Raw genomic sequence first — 20,715 nt, 5'->3', positions numbered from 1 at the left:
TTTTCCCCAAATACTTTCTCTTTCTCTTGTCTATCCCTTGGATTAACACCTAAGCCGGTCAATTTTAGATCCTGTGTTTGTGTGTGTGTGTGTGTCAGAGTATGAAAGAGGCCAAGTTAGCTAAGTTATTTTCTCCAATCCCTTTAGCTTGCCCTTAGCCGACCGGCACATTTTGTTTACTGCAGCATTTCTCAGAAACTTTTCCTTTTCTCTATATTTTGACATACCAACGCTTAACAATAATTTATATCTAACTGGATATCCTGTGCATGCACTAGCTAAATAAGAGTAATAATCTACTTTCACTAGGGTTAGAGAAGCCCTGATGGTCTAAATACCCTTTGTGTCACATACAAGTAGGACGGCCATCCACGGTGCAGGGACACACAGATCTGAGGGTACCGGAGCGACATGTCAGCTGTATAGGCTGTGGCATTCATTTACATTCATCCAACACGCCTGCACTTTTGATGGGCCGTCTTGGTGACTGTTTCTCAAGGACAGCAGAGGATTGGGGGACGTCTGGTTGAGGAAAGCAGAGGATTGAGGGACGTCTTGTTGACTGTTTCTCAAGGACAGCAGAGGATGGGGACGTCTTGTTGACTGTTTCTCAAGGACAGCAGAGGATGGGGACGTCTTGTTGACTGTTTCTCAAGGACAGCAGAGGATGGGGACGTCTTGTTGGCTGTTTATGAAGGACAGCAGAGGATGGGGACGTCTTGTTGACTGTTTATGAAGGACAGCAGTGTTAGTACCCCCCCCCCCCCCCCCCCCTCTTCATTTGAGTGTTGCTCTCGTCCATCTCATTTGCGTTGCGTCGCTCTCACCCGCGGGCCGCCACTGCCGCGGGGCCGGGATCTCTCCTATCCGTTGCCGAGATGAAACGGCTGTCTGTCAATATCATCTCTTCCCTGTGAGTGTTTTCCGTCGCGGCGCTCTCTGTTCAGCTCTGTCAACACGCAGAGCAGACGCTCGCCATGGCGCTGATTGATCACGGGTACGCCGCTTCCCTACGCGTGGGGGGGGGGGGGGGGGGGGCGGTGCGCGCACAGTGGTCCGCGCTGATGTTCTGCTACCTTCACCTTCACCTGTGGGGGGATGACGCGTGCACGCACACATGCACGCACGCACACACACACTCATAGCTCCGCACATGCATCTGATGAATATGAAGAACCAGATGTCTTTTTATTGAAATTGGCTCGAGGGGAGAGAGGAAGCCAAAAAAAGAACGGAGCAATAAAGCCCGTCGACTAGTCGTGTTCTCTGAGCGCTGGGCAGACAACAGACGCTGAGAACAGACGTCTGTGTCCTTTTCTGCATTCTACTTTATAGTACATTGGGCTCAGGAGCTTTGTGCAAGTCGTCCTCCAACATCTGATGCAATTTAGGGTGATTTTATTTTGTTTTTGTTTTGTTTTTTGTCAGAGAGACTGCTGGTCCAATATATGCGAGAACAGCGCAGCACAGCATAAATAGATGACGATGAGATTAGAAAATTATTAGAAAATACATTGGTGTTCCTCTCCACTTGCTGTTCAAAGTGAAATGTCAAGGCGTCCTGTATGGTCTCTGTGGTGTGAGATGATATCTACATCACCGTGTTTTTGTTTGTTATGTCTAGGTTGTGCAATGTTTTTTATATTCTTTCGTATTTTTTCCCGTCGGAAGAAGTGTGACACCTTTTCAATTTTCCTCAAATGAAAAACAACAAGAATACAAAACAATTTTCTGTCTATATGTTCACAAAGGAGCAAAGCCTTTCATAGTATTCACAATGCCCCAGAAGTTATTTCCTGTGTTTTTTCCAGTGTTGCGGATTAGGAGGCAGATTGATGGACTGTTTCAACAAAGAAAGGTTTCTTGGGCAGGGCAAGCAAAATGTAGTCATTTTACATTTTGTATCTTTAAATTCATATCACACCTCTGTGGAACACGGGTTTCAAAGTGAAATGACTTTCGAGCTGATTTATTTCCATTCCTTATGGCCAGTTGTTATAAATAGGTAGTGCAGAGCCCCCTGCACCTGTCAGAAATGATCCTCAGTGCAGCGATAACACACATTAGAAAAAGAAAACCCACACATGGATTTTTTCGTCAACCACCATTTTCATTTTCTAGGTTCTAGGTATCTGAACGTTGGTTAAGACGGCAAAGAAAAATACGATGAATGTGCTCCCAGTATATGAACGCTGAGGACGTTATGGCCTAGTATTAAAAATGACCATGCCGTTTTTACTATTATTATTTTACTACCGTTTTTCTCGATACTTTCATGACATTTAGACACACGTCATGAAAGCAGAGCAGGTAGTGAGTAGTAAGGCATTTTGCTCAAGGACGCCTAAAGGTAAACGTCAGAGAAGGGTTTCCGTTTTGCCTGGAAACATTTTGGCTTGGAGACAACCATCCACTGTAGTGGGAGTTGGAGCGGCAGTCTTCTCTGTGGTAGGGTCTCTGTGGTAGGGTGAAACGAGGGACGGGAAAAGGTTAAACTCAGGGTAAGCAGGGAGAAGGAGCTCTGGGTTTATTTGAACCGCATATCACGTCTCAGGGTTCCACGGAACATGTGCTCATGTGACATTTGTTCATACAATGGCAATAACCGAAATGACATCGCTCAGGCTTTAATAAAAGTGCTAGTGCATGTCATCTTGTGAAGGTCACCTAAACATCCAGCACTTTGGTATTGGGCCCTGTGTGGTCTACTGGGAGCACGTAACATTTCGGTCGGTTGTCTGTCAAAATGCCTCCCACTTTTACTCTCGCTCTCACTCTCACTCTCTTTCTCAACCTATCTCGCTCTTGCACGCTCTCGCTCTCTCTCCTGCATGCTCGCGCTCTCTCTCCAGCTATCACAACCACTCAGTTTGTATGTATTCTCCTTAGTTGTGTTGACCTCTTCACCAACTGCATGAGAACATATGGCTTTTGAAGCTCTGTTAAGCCGTATCCCAAGTCAGGTCTTAAAAAGGAAGGCTAAAAAGCTGGACAAAAAGTGCATTGCATACCTGCATTGTACTCTCAGACAACGCATGCACATGCTGTATGTTGTATGTAATGGGGTCTTTTTAGTAAACAAGAGCATTTATTCCCATTGCAATAACCTGATCCCAAACAGCATGTTACTGGTTCCAGTATACCATCAAAACATATTAAGTGCATTACAGTTATGGTTTCTAGGGAAGCAGTAGCTTATTACTATTCACGCAATTATGAAAAATAATTGTATGTCAATTTGGTACATTTCATTGTATATTCGTTATGTTTCATGTTTTAGTGACTTTTAATTATGCAGTTTTTCTTACTATTCTTTAGAGGCAACTACTTTTGAACCACCTCTGCAAAAGGGATTCTGACCATGAATTTAATTTACAATGCATAAAATTATCTTGTCTGACACATACTGCATTAGGGAAAAGTGTTAAGTGTTTTATTATATTATATAGCTCTGTCAATCTTTTGTTCTTTCCCTTCAAACTGTCTTTGTTGTGCAATTCCTAAGAAAAAATATAGTTTAAACTCTGATCAAGGATATCTTGTGGAGGATATACTTAAACTTTGAGCCACAAAAATAACAATCCTAGGAGGTGCCGCCGTTCCATGAATAATAAGTCATAGAATAATACCTTGACCCCCGTCAATCCCGATGCGTCTCAGTCTGCTCTGCTCTACTGCACCCTGTTAGAATGTGCTTTGTAAAGCATTCAGTGGGCCACAGGGGGCTTTATAAACACATTAAACAATGAATAGTTGTGTATGCGTAAAATGCAGTACATCTGTATTGATTTTCATACATCGACCGTACACAGGGAGTGTTAGTTTTGAGGATATGTGAGGTTTTTTTTTGATTGTGAGTGGAGATATAGGGTTCAGGGAGAGAGTCGTGTGCACCATCCACAGAGGTTGGGTGGAGGATGCTTACACAGCGCTAGGGTGCTCCTCCCTGCCTCTCTTCCTGTGCCTATGTCCTTCAGCTAGATGGCTCCCCACGGCCTGCTTGTTTGAGACCAGCCCGCCCTGCCTCAGGCTGGCTCTGTCCTCAACCTCTACTGTATTTCTCTATCTCTCTCGCTCTCTCTCTCGCTCTCTCTCTCTCGCTCTCTCTTTTTTGTCCTTGAAGAACAATCTCATTCAGTCTGCTTCTCATTCTCCCCTTTCTTCCTGTCGCTCTATCTTTCTTGTTTACACCTCAACCCTTTAATGTTCTCCTCTCCCACAACACTCTCGCCGTACTCTTGCATCTCTCCTGGTTCACTTTGCTCCCACTCTCCTGTCGTGCAGGAGATATCGCTCATGTTCTCAGTTTCATACTCTTCTGTCTCTCATTCGCTCTATCTCTTTCTATTGCTTTTTCTCTCGATCGCTCTTTTTCAATCTCTTTCTCTGCCTCTCTCTTTCTCGCTCTTTTTCTCGCTCTCTCTGTCTCCTTTTGTCTCTCTTTTTCTACCTCTCTAGCTCTCCCCTGACCTCTCTCTGTCTGTCTCTCTCTCTCTCTCTCTCTCTCTCTCTCTCTCTCTCTCTCTCTCTCTCTCGTCCTTTCTTTCCTTCTCTCTCTCTCTCTCCCCCCATCCTCAGAGCTGTGTCCTCTGACAGGACAGGGTCATAGTTAAGTGCTGTGTGCGTTCTGCGCTCCAGCTACAGGCCCACCAGAGCCTGAAGCTCTGGTGGGCCACCCCCCAAACATCTCTATGTGAGGGGGCGTTACGGGCCAGATATTGCATTGATCGTTGTCAGTATTTTACTGCATTTTTTAATGCAACGTGATTCAGTTAACATGCTGGGGCGTCATGTGACTAATATTTCTAATGCTAATTAAGCTAATAGGGTTGACTTGGATTACATTGAGAGGGGTGTGAGAGATAGAGAGAGCTATGTTTCATTATACAACATTCACATTGCACGTGGAAAGCAGCAATTGAGTCACACACAGATAAAATCCCTACACACTAGTGGCACACACAGTGCCTGGATTCTCCCAGCCTGTCTGCACAAGATGTATGTCTAGCTGTAAACCCAGAGGCTACAGTTTTCCTTCCTGTGTAACACTGTTGTTGTTGTGGTGTGTGTGTGTGTGTGTGTGTGTGTGTGTGTGTGTGTGCACATGCGTGTATGTGTCTACACAGGATCTCTGCAGAGAGGAGGCCCTGCTGCAGCAACTACGGGAAAAAGATGAGATCATTCTCCGTCTTCAGAATGAACTGGTGAGATGAAACCACAAGTTGCACATGCATGTGCATACATAAATACACAAAGTGACACACACACACACACATACACACACACTCACACATGCGCACACACACACACACACACCCTGATGGATGCCTAATGGAAACTGATGGGGCCATGTTTGAAACGACAACACAAAGCACTTTGTCAGAACGGTTGTTTTTTCCACTCAACTTTGTTGAAACCTATCTGTGACACACACACCTGACCCTTCCTTGACATTGTAGAATATCTCAATTTTCACCTCCTCCTCCCCTTTCTTGTTATATTACTTTATGTCTGCCCTTGTCCTCTCTCGCTCTCGCTCGCTCTCTCTCGCTCTCTCTCTCTCTCTCTCTCTATCTCAGCATATGCAATGAATTATTAAAAGTAGCTTGAATGTATTTGAAGGCAATGCGCAACATGGGAATGGATTGGAATTGAACCATCAATATTGAGTAGGTCTGATTTGTTTATTTTATTAAAAACACTTTTCATGCAACTAATTAGACAGCCCAATCTGAATATTTGAAACACATTGTTAATACACATTACACAACAGAAATGCATTCAGTCAGAAAATATTTAGTTCTGGAAATTATTTTATTACCGTCAGTATTGCTGATTTTACTACAATTAGTGTTGAAGTAAAGAAATAGTGTTTAAAAATATATATACTATTTCAAGTTTACTATATATATTTTAGAATTCACTGTGTCGCAACAATCTCCCCGAGCAGTGCTGCTCCAAGACTGCATCCCATGTAAGGCATCAAATACTTTTCCATCTCTCCTTTTGCTCTTGGCTTTCCCCTGGCCCATGTCTCCATCTGAATCAGTGTAATGCAAATACTGCACTGGGCCCAGGGCTGTGCCAAGCGGCATTCCAGACTTCTGAGGTCCATTCCATTGGCAGAATAACTGATCAAAGATTTGCGACTAAACTGTTTGCAACATGCGACTGCTTGCAAGAGATTCATGGGATAATGTTCTGAAACTGGGCCCTTCACTTCCCTGCAACAAGCTCTTAGGAAGCTGTTAATGCACCAGCTTTCAGTGATACTGCTCGCCTTTTTCCGGAATCGGAATCGAGTCGGTGAGACCACTCATTAAAAAAAAAACACCAAATTCAAGGACTATATCTCTCTTCAAGAGTGACAAATTACGCGGCGCTCCTGGGCCACAGGTGAGAAAAAAAATAAGGCAGTGATATTTCTTGTCAGTACATTGTGCAATGATTTCCTCTTTAAGAATAAGGCTGACATTTGGTATTGCCAAAAAAAGTCACTGTTGTGATCCATTTCTTATACATCCATATATAAATACCAGGGTAGATACTTTAATAAGGTCAATCAGTCCAACACCCCACTCTACTATTTGACAATGTAAATCTCTTTGAGATTCCATGCGATGGCTTCAGATGCAAAGAAAAAGTAACCAGTACACACAGCTACTATCTCCTGAAACCATTTTTGTCATTATATATCTTTGATCTGAACTGGGCTTTAGTTGCCTGCCTATTTACTTGCTTTTTTTTTTTTTTACAATTCGCTTTCACTATCTTCCTCAGTGTTTCCCACAGACCAGGTAGCAATGTGTTGTGCCCCCCTGCAGGGTTGGCAACTTTTAGTTTTTGGCCGGAGTGAGATTCTGTAGAATCTTATAATGCTTACATTATAACCAGGGTTGCACATAACTTTTTAAGTGAGTTACTCATTTGAGTATCAGGAGATGGTGTTCGGTACGCACTGCACACATAGCGTAGTTTTAATAATGATAAAGGCGATTCCACCGCGGGTGGAGTTATTGACGGCGGGGGGGGGGGTCACTGCCACGGAGCGATAGGATGTCTCACAGTAACGGACGTTGCGATCAGCTGATTTTGCGCAGTTCTCCAGTGTGAGCGCGGTGCACAGCGCACACAGCGCTTGGGCATTTGCCTTTTTTTGCGCAGGTGGGAAAACGCAGAAGTAGTACAAGATACACGTATAGTTTTGTTTTGATGACCTGACGGTGAGTTACGGCACCGTACCAGTTATGTGCACCCCTGATTATAACCGCGGGTGGAATTGTTGAGGGGGGGGGGGGTTGGGTTGCGGAATAAAAATTTTTTTTTTAAAAAAGCGGAATCAATTTGTGGCGCTCGTTGTTGAATCTGTGGCGCTGCGCCACACATTGGTCTATGTATGGGAAACACTGTTCCTGCAATCTTGCTGCTACTCCTACTCCTCTTCCTCCTCCTCCTCCTCCTGGTCGTCTTCCTCCTACTCCTTCTCCTCCTCCTCTTCCTCCTGCCTCTCTGTTTCTGAGGAGCCTCTCTCCATTTCTCTGCTGTCTCTTGTTCCTTCTTCACCAGTAGAATCACTAAATACCTGCTCCTCGAGGCACAAGTCTGTGACTATCAGCCTTTATGCACGCACGCACGCACACACGCACGCGCAACCGTCACATCTGCGCACAGACGTAGATGGAGATGTACAAGCATTGAGAATCTACCAGGAATTTGCTTTTGGTGTTCCCATGCCAACAGTATCCACTCCCTATCCAGGCATGGGTCTGTGCTGCTACAGCCCTGCCATTGCATACCAGCTACTCCGCTTACGCCGCGTTCACACTACACGCGTCCGTTGACGGATCTCATTGACTTTGCATGGGGCGCTCTCGAAATGCATTGTGGGTCCGCCCGTTCGCAGGCTGAGGTCTTGACAGTAAGAAAGTATAGTGGCTCGGATGTTGTACTTCCAGCTAAAAGGTTCTTGGTTCGATCCCCAATGTCCGCAGTGTACCCATACTGCCTCCTTTAGCAAGATGCCAAACCCCTACCTGCTAATTAACGACACTACAAAACACCACGCTGTAAATAGCATGGATAAAAGTGGCTGCTAAATGTCTAATGACTAATCCTTCTCTTTACTTTTACGTGTGTATGTGTTTAACAGCCTCCAAATTAAATGCAAGAGTGCAAACTACCGGCCAAGCAGTTGTTTGATCACCTAACCCTGTGTTTTTGTGTGTTAATTGTGTCACAGTGTTAATTCTGGAGCCTGAGGTTCCTATACACCTGAACACAGAGGTTCCGGCTGCTGGTTTGTCTGAGGAGCTGTGTGTGCGGGCGTGAGTCAGAAAGTCAGTCAGTATAGGGGTTTGTTGTGTCGCGGATCTAAAAGAGGATAAATGCGCAGCGTGGCTGTGAAGACGCGGCATTTCACATTGGAAAGGGCAGCTTATCGCAAGCTCTCTCTCTCTCCCTCGCTCTCCCACTGCTCGTCTCCTCCCCGTGCCTTCTGTTAAATCTGCCAGTGAAGAGCCCTTAATTATTTCTCCTAGAAGGACCTCCATGCTGGCCGCCAAGCCAGAACTGTCACGTTTTATGAGTCCCCCCCTCCCCCCTTCCCCCCCCCCCCACCCCCCCCCCCCCCCCCCCCCCCCACACCTATGCCAGCTCTCTCCGGTGAAGGACTGTGATCCAACGGCAACTTTGGACATGGAACACTTCTCCTTCCCACCCCACCAACCCCCCCGCATACCCTTCTTCTAACCGTGACTAATCAACAGATTTAGATCGTAACCTGGCCTTGAAGCCAGCCTGTTTTCAGGGGCTCGTTGCAAGGTGCAGAGTTAAGGTAAAGGTCAGAGGAGGAATTTAGCGCATACTCATCACTTTTTGTGCTCTCGCAACACCTGTTCCCAGTTATTTTGTTAAATAATGGTAATTCATTAGGAAACCCTCTGAATATTTAATAACCGGCACATAGCTCTTCTTAAAACCCTGGCCCCTGAGGGCCGGCGGAAAATGATGAGGGAAATTGTTATTCTCTCTCACTCTCTGACTCTCACTCTTCAAATCTTTGCTCACTCTCTCTAACTCTCTGTCGCTATCCAGCTCTTTTTCCAAGTATTTAATTCTTAACTCTTTCACTGTTGAACTCTATTACTCTCTTATCGCTCTCTCTTTGAGTGTCTGTATTTCTCTCTCTCTGTCTCTGTCTCTGTCTCTCTCTCTGTCTATCTGTGTGTGTGTGTGTGATTGTGTGTGTGTGTGTGTGTGTGTGTGTGTGTGTGTGTGTGTGTGTGTGTGTGTGTGTGTGTGTGTGTGTGTGTGTGTGTGTGTGTGTGTGTGTGTGTGTGTGTGTGTGTGTGTGTGTGTGGGCTGATTCCCATGAGGCAGTGAAAGAAAAATACAATCAGTCAGAGGTGAGGCCAAAGTAAGGGTCCGGTTTGGATTGATATTTGGCCTGGCCCGGCTCATTGGAAGATGCTGTGTTTTGAAGGAAAGAGGCCAGAGCCGCTTCTCCTGCCAGTCTTTAAATCTCACGATGAGAGCCCATGGATTAGCAGCCGGTAAAACCTTGCGGTCTGCCTGCTAGGCCTGTCACGGTTTTTATTAGTCCCTCTCCTCTGCTGCACTTTCTGGAGAGACCCAGGGCCAATATCTGGCAGCAGGAGAGCTTCTATGCATCTCGGAACTGCTTTATGGCCTGTTCGATATCCAGGGGAAGTGGTGAAAGGGGGGGGGGGGGGGGGTGCTGGTGTCAGGGGTGAGGTTGAGCCTTTTAGTGTTTTTCTTTTAGACATTTTTTTTTTTGCTTGGGGCGGGGGGGGGGGGGGTGTAGTTTTGAATGGGTGTGGCACAGAGGTTGAAACGCGAGGCTGAGCGGACATGACTGATGGGGGGGGGTGTGTTTGTGGTGTGTGCAGGAGAGTGCCAAAGCTGCCCTGAGGACCAAGGACTGCCAAACGACTGACCGCACGACACAGACAGAACACACGGGCCCCGAGGTGAGCTATAGACACGCACGTGCACACACACACACACACACACACACACACACACACACACACACACACACACACACACACAGAAAGGCACCTACAACTTGAAGATGTGGCCATTATTTGAAAAGAGTCCACCTCTATACCTCTAATGCGGATAGATCATTAAACATGTTATTTTTCTCTTCTGTTCTCTACTTCCTATTCCGTCCATTCCCTCTACTGCAATTATTGCTTTTAATTTTTAACAAGCAACCTTTATATGCTGAACAGTTACAGGCCATCAATTTCCCTCACTTCTGCCTGTACCTTCTCTGGGTCCTTTTTTCGGATGTCTCAATGACTCAAGGATCCCTTGAGTGCACTTTTTTTGTCTGATTGTTGATTCCCGCACTCCACTTCCTTCCGTCCTTCCTTGCTTTCTTCCTTTCCTTTCTCCCTCTCTTCCCTCCTACCTTCCCAACCTCCTTTCTCCCCTTTCCCTCCTTTCTTCTCTTCTTTGCTTCAATACGCTGGCACATCTCGCTTTGCATCGGCAGAAGCTTTAAGGACTAGCGGAGTTGCTTCTAATCCATCGGGTTGTATCTATTTATCTCGAAATAGCTACGTTGACATTGATATCGTCGGCTCCTCGCTCGCCAGCGTATGAGGAGAAGGGGCTGCCACGAACACAGCCCCCTCCCTCTCAGATGACATGGCCTCTTTGGCTGCGCTAGGGGCTGACAGTTTGGGAGCGCAGTGGACTTAATGGATGACTGTCTAAAAATGGCCACCTATTACGGAAACGGTAGCGAAAGTTTGGGGGTTTGTGTCCCTTGCTTCCCTTTGTGATTTATTTCTTTAATTTCTCTTTTCAAGTCGTTTTTCCATCATCTCTGCTCCTGGACAATGCGTTCCTTTCTCTGTGTTATCGCTTCTGTGCCTAAAGATGACAGGAAATACCGTCAAGGGGCTAAAGCTTTGTCATTGTGTGGGAGAACAGATACACAGTGCACTGATCTTGTTCAGTGTGCACGTACACACACACATACAGACACACAGACACACAGACAGACAAGCCAAGCACACACACACACACACACACACACACACACAAACGCATGCGTTCCATACATAAAAGGCAGTGCATTATACCCACATGCCCTAGGGATAATAGTTTGATGTACTTTTAAGCATAAAATTGTACCCACTCAAGCTAAGAATTAAAACTGTCAAGTCAAACATCGACTTGAATGCAAACTCCACGTTTCTTTGCAACAACAGATGTTTTCTATTTTATCTGCTTATATTGCTTCTATTGATTTAGCGCACAAACACTTGTTTTCTTATGACAGTGACAATAAAATCTAACCTTTTTAAGCAGTTTTAACCCTTTTGAGATATTGAGTATAAGTTCCACTTTCCGTATTTGAACACATGTTGTTCTAAGAAAGGAATTGAGGTTGATAGTTTTTAGTCTGGCGATGAATCAAATCTAGTCTTACTCAGTATCTCTCAGCACTTCTTCTCCTTCACTTGCTATCTCCACTCTCCATGACTATGGTTATTCGTAAAGCTTGTTTGTCTTTTCTTTTTTCTGTCGTACACCATCTCCCACTAGTTATGGAATGGACTTTAGTCTCTCATACACATACTCAAACGGACACAGACACACGCACTCTATTACTGCTTAAAATATCACCCTGGTACCTTTACCGCCTAATGCACTTTTTTTTTCCTAATACAGATTGAAATGGCTTCAAGTAATTGCTAGTTTGCTAGTTTGGAGACTAATGCAAGAAAATTCATGGGTCTGTCCTCTCCTGCTCTCTCTATCACTCTCCCACAGACAAACGCACACACCTTCTCTCGCTATGTCTCTCTGTTCCCCGCTCTCTCCAAGCCATTAGTCTTGTATTATATCATCAATAAAACTCCTTTTGAATGTGTCCGGGTAAGTTTTGTCAAATAGGTCCCATTTAGGATGCAGACAGTATAATTCACACATTATCTGTGTTTTTGTGTGTGGCTGTGTGCAGCCATGTTTCAGACAGCATAAATCACTTATTATTTACCTTGTTGCTCTTAAGAGCGCCGGCATTCAGTTCTTAAATTTAACTTTTGGTCAACTTGGTCAACTCATTCAGTCTAGTATGTATGTGTGTATCACTTTTTTTGTTCTGTCGGCTCTTTTGGAGAATATCTGAATAATTTCCAGTAATTTAGTAGCCTGGCAACCATCTGCAGGCTCATGTTTATGCTCTGAGTAATAAGATGACAATACAATGACTGTACAGAGCACTGCCCTATGGGATAGCTGATGCTGATGTCTCCAATGTTTGGTTACTCTGATTGGCTTAAGGTCTATCCAATTGCATGCAGAGGCATTTTGCTCTACGCCTGTTGATAACACCCCTTGAAAATCAAAACAGGGTCCCAGAGGTTCCAGACTAATACACATTTGCTAATTGGTCTGGCTCTGTCTGGCTACTAATCTAGATAAATTCAGTTTAATTCTTTAAACTTAACTTACGTACTTTAGCCAAAGACATGATACGGTGTCTAGAGCCAATATTCCTCCCTCCTAATTGGTGGGAGTAGATCGGCAGCAGTCTCTCCTTAACAGTTGAATCGTCAAGCGCCAAGAGAGTCTAATAACGACTAACCCCTGTAACCTGTAACCGCCAAGCTCAAAACGGTTCTGGATGCAGCCGGCACAACCACACTCATTCGAACTCATCGAACCGGGCTCATCCCAGGCCGTCAGCGGTATTGGCCCCTAATCAGCCTTACTTACCGGACACTGTGATTACAAAGACCGCAGGGACACAGAGAGAGAGAGAGCGCGAGGGTTGGGGGACAGGGTAACCTTGCCTTCGCCACAGCTCCGTGATTAGAAAGCCGGGGCTGCGGTCGCACCGTATGGCGTTGCTATTTATTGTAGGACCAGTCCGCGGCTATCTAGTCCTCCTTATGCTCCGTTCCCCTGAGTGGATGTGCTGTTAATTAGAGGAGCAGCTGGCTGTCCGTTAGCACGGAGCAGCTAGTGGCACAGGTGACTTTACTCAGCAGTAGCTTACAGCGTGAGTGGCCTGGTTTTTAGCCCACCTCCCTCTTTCTCCCTCTATTTCTACATCGCTCTCTCGCAGAGCAGACCTATATAGGTTACCCTAGTCCCGTGCTTTGAGGACAGTCCGCTATAGTGACGGAAAGTGTGTCTACAACTGGGGCAGCTATTTCTACTGCTTCTACCATTTCAGGAGGTCAACCCACGCCCACCGCCACGACCACCACCCAACACACGCACCCAAACGTGCACGCACGCACGCACGCACGCACGCACACACGGATGCGAACACACAAACCACTCCCCTTTAAAAAATCTTCCTCCTTTCCCAAGTCCTACTGCGGCTTTTCATGTCTTCCTCAAAGTACACAAAGTCAGCCCTCCAGAAGTTTTGGAGCGTCTCTTCTCTCTCTCCCTCTGTCTCATATCTTCTTTTCTCTCTTCTCTTCTTTTCTCTTCTCTTCTCTTCTCCTATCATCGTCTCTCCTCTTCTCGTCTCCTCTCCTTTTCTCTTCTCCTATCATCGTCTCTCCCCTCCTCGTCTCCTCTTCTCTCCTCGTCTTTTCCTTGTCGTCGTCTCTCTTCTCCTTCTCTCTCCTCTTCTCCTCTCTGCTTCTCCTCTCCTCTTCTCCTTCTCTCTCCTCTCCCTCTTCTCTTCTCCTCTCCTCTTCTCTTCTCCTATCATCATCTCTCTTATCCATGTCTCTCTTCTCCTCTCCTCTTCTCTTCTCTCCTCATCTCTTTTCTTGTCATCGTCTCTCCTCTCTTTCCCTCTCCTCTTCTCCTCTTCTCTTCTGCTTGTCTCTCCTATCATCATCTCTCTTATCCTTGTATCTCCTCTCCTTCTCTTTCCTCTTTTCCGCTCTGCAGAAACACACCAGGGACAAGCCGGTGCTGCTTTTACCACGCCTTTCTTGAGCACCGCTTTTTATTAGCAAGAACACTTTCGAAAGACCACAAATCTCATCTGTTTATTTATCTTTCTGCAATTACCCCGGCCTTGTTGTTACTATGGCTGGCACAGGAAAGGCCAACTGGAGAGGAAGTGTTTACTAATTGGTCAAGGTCTTTTTTCCTTTTGTAAACATAGAAAACCATTTTAACTATTTTCCAACTACAACAACTATACTTAACCCAACAGGGTTTTCGCAAGAAACCGAGGCATCATTTTAAGCTCTTTGTGCTTTATTATAAGGTTTGTGAATCCTCAAAAGCCCTGTCTTATCTTTGGAGAGAAAAATGGAAAGAACAAAGATAGAGAGAGAGAGTACAGATGGGGTTTGCTTCTTTGTCTCTTTCTACCTTATTTCTCCTCAATCTTTCTCCGCTCCTGTGATTGTGTGCATCGATTGATTCTTTGCCAAGTTTTCCAACACCAACGCCTTGATTCGTCTTCCTACAAGTTGACAACTTGTTAGTAAAGCAAGCTCTGAGAACAGGGGTGTTTTATCATGTGGATATTTGTGCACACACACACACACACACACACACACACACACACACACACACACACACACACACACACACACACACACACACACACACAAGGCCTCTGGCTTGCCTTTCCTCAATTGCAATGTTTCTTGTATTAGTGTATAAACAGTTAGGTGTTACAAATAGGTTGCTTGGTAAAATAAACATAGACAAACTCACTGCCCTGGTGCTCCTGCCAGAATATCCATGGCCCCAAGAATGCTCAGCATTTATTAATCTCATAACAAATCTTGTTCAGTACCACAAACCCCAGTGTGTGTGTGTGTGTATGCATACATGGATGTTAATTGGTGTGCAGTCAGCGGACATGTTCCCTTCATAGGCAAGGCTACACACACAGCCTTTGACACGGTTACGCAAGTCCAAACTGCCAACTGTGTGTGCTATACAAACATCTGTAGAGGTCAGCAAGAACATCATTTTGGTATGCAGAGCAGCAAATGCAGGCTTATGAGATTAACAACAAATTGGCCTTAAATGCATGCTTCTCTTCTCAAAATTGTAAAAATGGTAGGTCATTTTCTGTTCACTAATTGGGTCAGTTCTATATTGAATTCAGTTCACACAGACTGAATGCTCACTTTGGTCTGTGTTTCCAGTTTCTTTCCCCCATTCGGTTCAGAACCCAGTGGATACTTTTTTGCTCTAAATAATGAGGATGCATTTTTAAAGGGGGTAGGATTTTTTGTGATAATTCTCACAATGTTTTCATAATAAAGGTTTGATACCCATTCTCCTAACGGCCTCGTATAATGTGATAAGGGCTTTATGAAAATAGCTCTTATGGGTCATCCGTTATCCTTGGAATGGCCCAAAATGCAATTGAAAAAACCCAAAGACCACGGCACATGTAAGACTGATTACCCGTGCTCTACTTTGTAATACCAGTAATGCCCAGCAGTATTTTCACTAGAGATTTCTGAATGCGTTGCCGGTATTCATTGTTTGAAAAACACTTAAGCTGACAGGGGATTGTATATATATATATATATATATATATATATATATGTGTGTGTGTGTATATGTATATATATATATATATATATATATATATATATATATATATATATATATATATATATATATACTGTGTGTATTTTACCCAAGTCAAAACCAATGGCTCAAAGGCCGTTGGGGATCAGAATCTGCCTGCAGTCTCACTCTCTCCACAGGCAATAGCAGCAGCAGAATGCAGCGGTTGCGGTACTGACATGTGTTAGCATAGCCACGGCTAGCCTTATGCAGGGGCCGCACACTTTTATGAAGACCATTTGTTGAAGCTTTATATAGCTTGGCTGCAGGACAGGGAAAGCCTGCATCAATATGTATGATGACATAGATCATGTGAATGTGTCTCGACTGTGCTTTTCATAGCTGTACACTCCTCCGCGGTGGTTGAACGAGAGAGAGGGCTGGAGGCAGAGACAGGAAGTTAGAGAGAGAGAGAGAAGAGAGAGAGAGGGAATGACTGTGTTGCTGGTAGCGACTATGCGGGCCCTGTAAACTGGATTACTTTCTGCCCTGGCTGAAGAGAGAAAGAGTGTCACTTTTCCGCCCTACTTAGCTCTGTATTCTTTTTTGGACCTCTGTCGTTTCTGTTGCAGTAGTATCTTTGTCCTTTTTTGTATTGTCTTTTTTAAACTGCCCAACAATCCATAGCTGATAGCTTTTTTTTTCGTACGTTTTTTGGACCTCCAAAAGATTTATTTAGCTCTTTAATCCCTCATTAATCCCCCTGGCTGCTCTGTCCTGAGCTTTCATTCGCGCCTCAACCCGTCCATCTTCATATCCCTTTTCCCTGATCTCCCACCTCTCCTTGCCCCCCCTTGCTCTATCTTCATGTCCCCATGTCCCTTTCTTCTCTTCTAACCATCGCTCTGTGCTTCCTGCCTCATCTTCCCCCCATCTTTCTGTCATCGTTCTTCCGTGACCCTTTTCCTTTTTCGCAATAGGTCAAAGCTTCCTAATTGTTAATGCAGCTCCTTGCATGTCTCTGCTCGCCTCTGCTCTGCCCTACCCTGTCCCTCTCTCCTCTCCTCTCTTTCTCTTCTCATGATGGAGTGAGTTAGGACCTCTGTTCAGAACTCTGCGTCTGCCTATAACTTTTCCTTACGTGTGTGTGTGTGTGTGTGCGTGTGCGAGAACATGCGTCTGTGTACTTGTGTGTGCATGTGTTTCCGTGTAAGCATTTTTGTATACAAGCGTGTGTGTGTGTGCGCGCGCTTCCATAGTGTGTTTTGTATTGGCGCACAAAAAATCCAGCCATATTTTATTCATCATGCTCATCCTCATACCACACCCCAGAATGATTTATCTCTCACATGGTGAACCACAGTGAAATATCTTGAGAAGAATCTTGAAAGACTATGCTAGTCTAAGGGCAGCTGTGGCCTACTGGTTAGGGCTTCGGCCTTTAAACCGAAGGGTTGCCGGTTTGATCCCCGACCCAGTAGGAAAAATGTGGGCGGGGGAAGTGGAAGAGAGCACTGCTCTCCCATGCTCACATCCGGCTGAAGTGCCCTTGAGCAAGCTCCCCGAGCGCTGTAACTGTAGCGGCTCACTGCTCCGGATTAATGTGTGCTTCACCTCACTGTGTGTTCAGTGTGTGCTCTGTGTGTTTCACTAGTTCACGGATGGGATTAATGCAGAGACCAAATTCCTTGTATGTGTGAGCATACTACTCTTTAGTCACGTGGCTAATGCTTCGCGCTCTCGTTTGAATCCGTCTGATCCGTGACTGATCAATTCAAGGGTTGTCTGCTGTCAGGAACACACTGTCAAATGTGTTGAGGTATTTTATTAATATATATATATATATACAACTTCTTCTCACTGTATCTTAACAATACTCTGTGTCTCTTCGTCCCCTTTCTGTCTCCTCATTGGTCGCCCCATGTGTGTCGCTGTATGTTCTGTTTCCAGGGCAGCAAGGCGCACGCCGGCACATCTTTGTCGTCAAGGAGACAGATGAGTGAGTGTCTCTGTTATGGCACCTGCCTTGACCTGACTGTAGTGGTGGTCCTGTGGATCAGTCTGCAGGGGGTCTTCAGAATGATACTTGGTTATCATGCATGGCTCCTCCACCCAAATGACTGCACTCACACTGACTCTGTGACTTCACATGTTCCCATCACAAGTGATTGGAAGGATTTAATCCATCCATGAATTTTTATTCGAAATTGAGTACAGAACGATCCCCTTCGTTGCGGTTGACATTCTAATAATGTCCTGAGTCAATTACTCTATTACTGATTCTCTAATCTATGACTATTAAGTGTAACTAACCTTCATAAAAAGAGAACCGGCAGACATCATATTTGAATGGTCTTCCATCAAAGGGGATGTACGCCTGGATTTTCAGAGTTGTATGAGCGCTACTGCAGAGTGAGCAGTAGAAACACTGTTGGTGTGAGCCATGTATGAGCATGTTAAGTCTCTGAGCATGAGTGGGCCCCTCTATTTGTAATGTCGTCTTTTCCTGTATCCTAGCCAGGAATGCTGCCTACCTCTGCACTTATCCCCATGCGACTTGACCCCCCTCCGGAAATGATAACTTCAATTATTGCTCTGATCTTGTTGCGTTAACGGAACAGATATCGTTTGCGATATATTAGTTATTCAGTAGTATATATATTAGTTATTTGGTTGCGTTGATCTCTATTTTTATCAGTTTTACTGTGATTAGGTGTCCAATAATAACCAACAACGTTATATAATTGTAGATGTATTGAGTATATTAACTGTACAGATCCTTAAAGTTGGCTAACATAGCTTAAATACACAGTAAAACAATATACAATACTATATACAGTGAAAACAAGCAAAGCGTTTGACCTGCTATAGATTTGGCTATGGTTGTTTTTGGATGTGTGTAAGTGATGCCCGTTTCCTCACCTAATTTACCCTTTCTGTGGTACAGAGGAGAAATACAACCATTTATCTAGACATGAAACGTGTCACACTTAAAGAACACACTTAACCCTTGTCCCTTTTTCCAAGTAGCAGACCGTTCAACCGGCGAGTTCAGTGTGTGTTTTCTTTGCAGTATGATACCCTGCTCAGTGCACCTCATTTTAGTTTCTATTACAGAGCTTTTCTGATGGATTATACGCTTATGCGAGCATTAAAAGCTCATAGAAAAGGTTTATGCCTTCACACTGCTTCGGGCGTGTCATTAAGTGTTCAATGCGAGTCCTGATTGTTTTGTGTTTAGTTCCAGTACTGGTCGCTATATGCTTCTTTCCAACACTGGTAGTTGTGTGTTTGGTTCAAATACAGATCCTTAGATGCTTAGTTTCAATATGGATCATTAGGTGCCGACTTCCAATTCTGATCAATGGGTACATCATGCCCCAAAATCAGCGTGCTTTGTTGTCCTACCCACCTCCCCACTGAGCTACCTTCTGTCAATAGCGCTGTACTGTGTTGTGTCAGAATGAGCATGGTCCTAGTTCCCCTAGTGCCCCGGCCTGCAGCATTCGTCCCTCTTTCTATTTGTATTGAGAACCTCAACCCCTCCAACAGACTCTTCACTGTCACTTTTAACCCCGACTGTCGCATCCTCCTCTATTGCCTCTGTGACCTGTGACCCGAGTAACGGGCTACTCATATATAGGGTTGGGTACCGAGAACCGAGTGGTACCGGGGGCAACATGGTCGGTTCTACCCGGACCGAATGACTACATTTCTTTCGGTGCCTCGTTTCGGTGTCGCAACAATCCTCTCGCCCTCTTGTGGTCGGAAAAAATGCAGAACACTTTCCTCTCCTGCTGCCCAGCTGCAGCCATCATGTCCAAAGTAAAACACTCTAAAATATGGCTTTACTTTACTAAAACAAAAAATGAGCAGCACATGCAAGTGCAATACAACTATTTTGTGTAAGGGGGGAAATACCTCCAATTTGATGAAAGAATTACTGAAAAAATAACGGCGTTAGGTAATGCGTTATTTTTTCAGTAACGGAGTAATCAAACTAATTACTGTTTCCGTCGTTACAACGCCGTTATCGTTACTGAACGTTAAATGCGGTGCGTTATGAATTGATTGAATGAACTGTAATCCGAACGCACCCCTGGCTCCACACACAAACTGCTAGGAGACCGGGTGGGTTAACAACGAGATAAGCTATTATGATTGGCTAAGGCAGAGTCATGTTTCATGGTAGCCAATCGGAGCCAGTGTTTTTACACACAAGCCAGGCCACGCGCAGTAGCGCACCACACACACACACCAAACAGATTTGAAGAAGCAGCAGAGACGGCGAGTCCGGAGCAATCCGATAAAAAGTTGGCATTTTTTTCGGTGGCGCACTGGGCTAAGGCGCATACATATAGCAACTTTTTACAGTAACGCAAATAGTTACCTTTTCAAAGAATCAGTGTTGGCATGGCATTTCTATAAAAAAATTTAAAAGTATCGATTTCGGAACCGTTTAGGAACCGGCATCGGTTTACAGGAATCGAAATAGAACCAGAATCTAAATATTTCAAACGATACCCAACCCTACTCATATAGACAGGTGTGCTCATACACATACACCTGTAAACACACACACACACCACACACACATGCATAGAGACACACATGTGCACACACACACAGACACACACACACTTTGGGCCCTATCTTGCACCCAGCACCATTGATTTTCTACACAGACGCAAGTATCGTTGCTAGTTTGCACCCGGCTCAAGCTGATTTTCCCCCGTAGCAAACAGGTGCCACTACACTTGCGCCTGGAGAGGCGTGTCGACGTAAAGCAGAGGCGTGTTCTGGCGCAAATTATGCTATTTTAGTGATCTACAAATTATTATAGCGGATGGAGCAGTTGATGTTGCTATTTTGACGTGCAGGTCAGAACTGCAACATAAGCTTACCCACATGTAGGCTATACACAGCACAAACATGCAAACGATTAGCCTAACTGAAATGATGTCAAAGATTTTTCATATGTGTGAAACTGCATAGAAATAGCATGTGGATTGTTGAAACTTTTTTTTCCATAGGGGTTGCATGAATGAACACTGTAGTAGGCTATACCATGCGTTAAAATAATAATAATAACAATAATAATAAACTCGAGCAAAGTATATCCCTTCCAAAACAAAATCTTGTTTTAGGGTAAATGGTAGGTTAAATTATTTGGGAAAGAACAGCTGATAAGAACAGCGGTAAGAAGTTGTACTTTTAAAT

At 44.7% G+C, this 20,715-nt stretch overlaps 1 protein-coding gene across 1 annotated transcript in view; it reads left to right on the top strand.

The window, feature by feature from the left end:
- The window catches only part of ccser1 (coiled-coil serine-rich protein 1), a 104,758-nt gene that overhangs the window by 44,579 nt on the left and 39,464 nt on the right, over positions 1-20,715 (top strand). Inside the window, exons 9-10 of the mRNA XM_084468594.1 lie at positions 5,127-5,204; positions 9,909-9,989. Of these exons, the coding sequence (XP_084324720.1) occupies positions 5,127-5,204; positions 9,909-9,989 (159 nt within the window). The remainder of the gene's footprint in view (positions 1-5,126; positions 5,205-9,908; positions 9,990-20,715) is intronic.

This window comes from Micromesistius poutassou (assembly GCF_964030765.1).
Source record: "Micromesistius poutassou genome assembly, chromosome: 5".
Taxonomy (NCBI): domain Eukaryota; kingdom Metazoa; phylum Chordata; class Actinopteri; order Gadiformes; family Gadidae; genus Micromesistius; species Micromesistius poutassou.
Note: the sequence above shows the minus strand (reverse complement) of the source record. Positions and strands in the feature narration are given on the sequence as shown.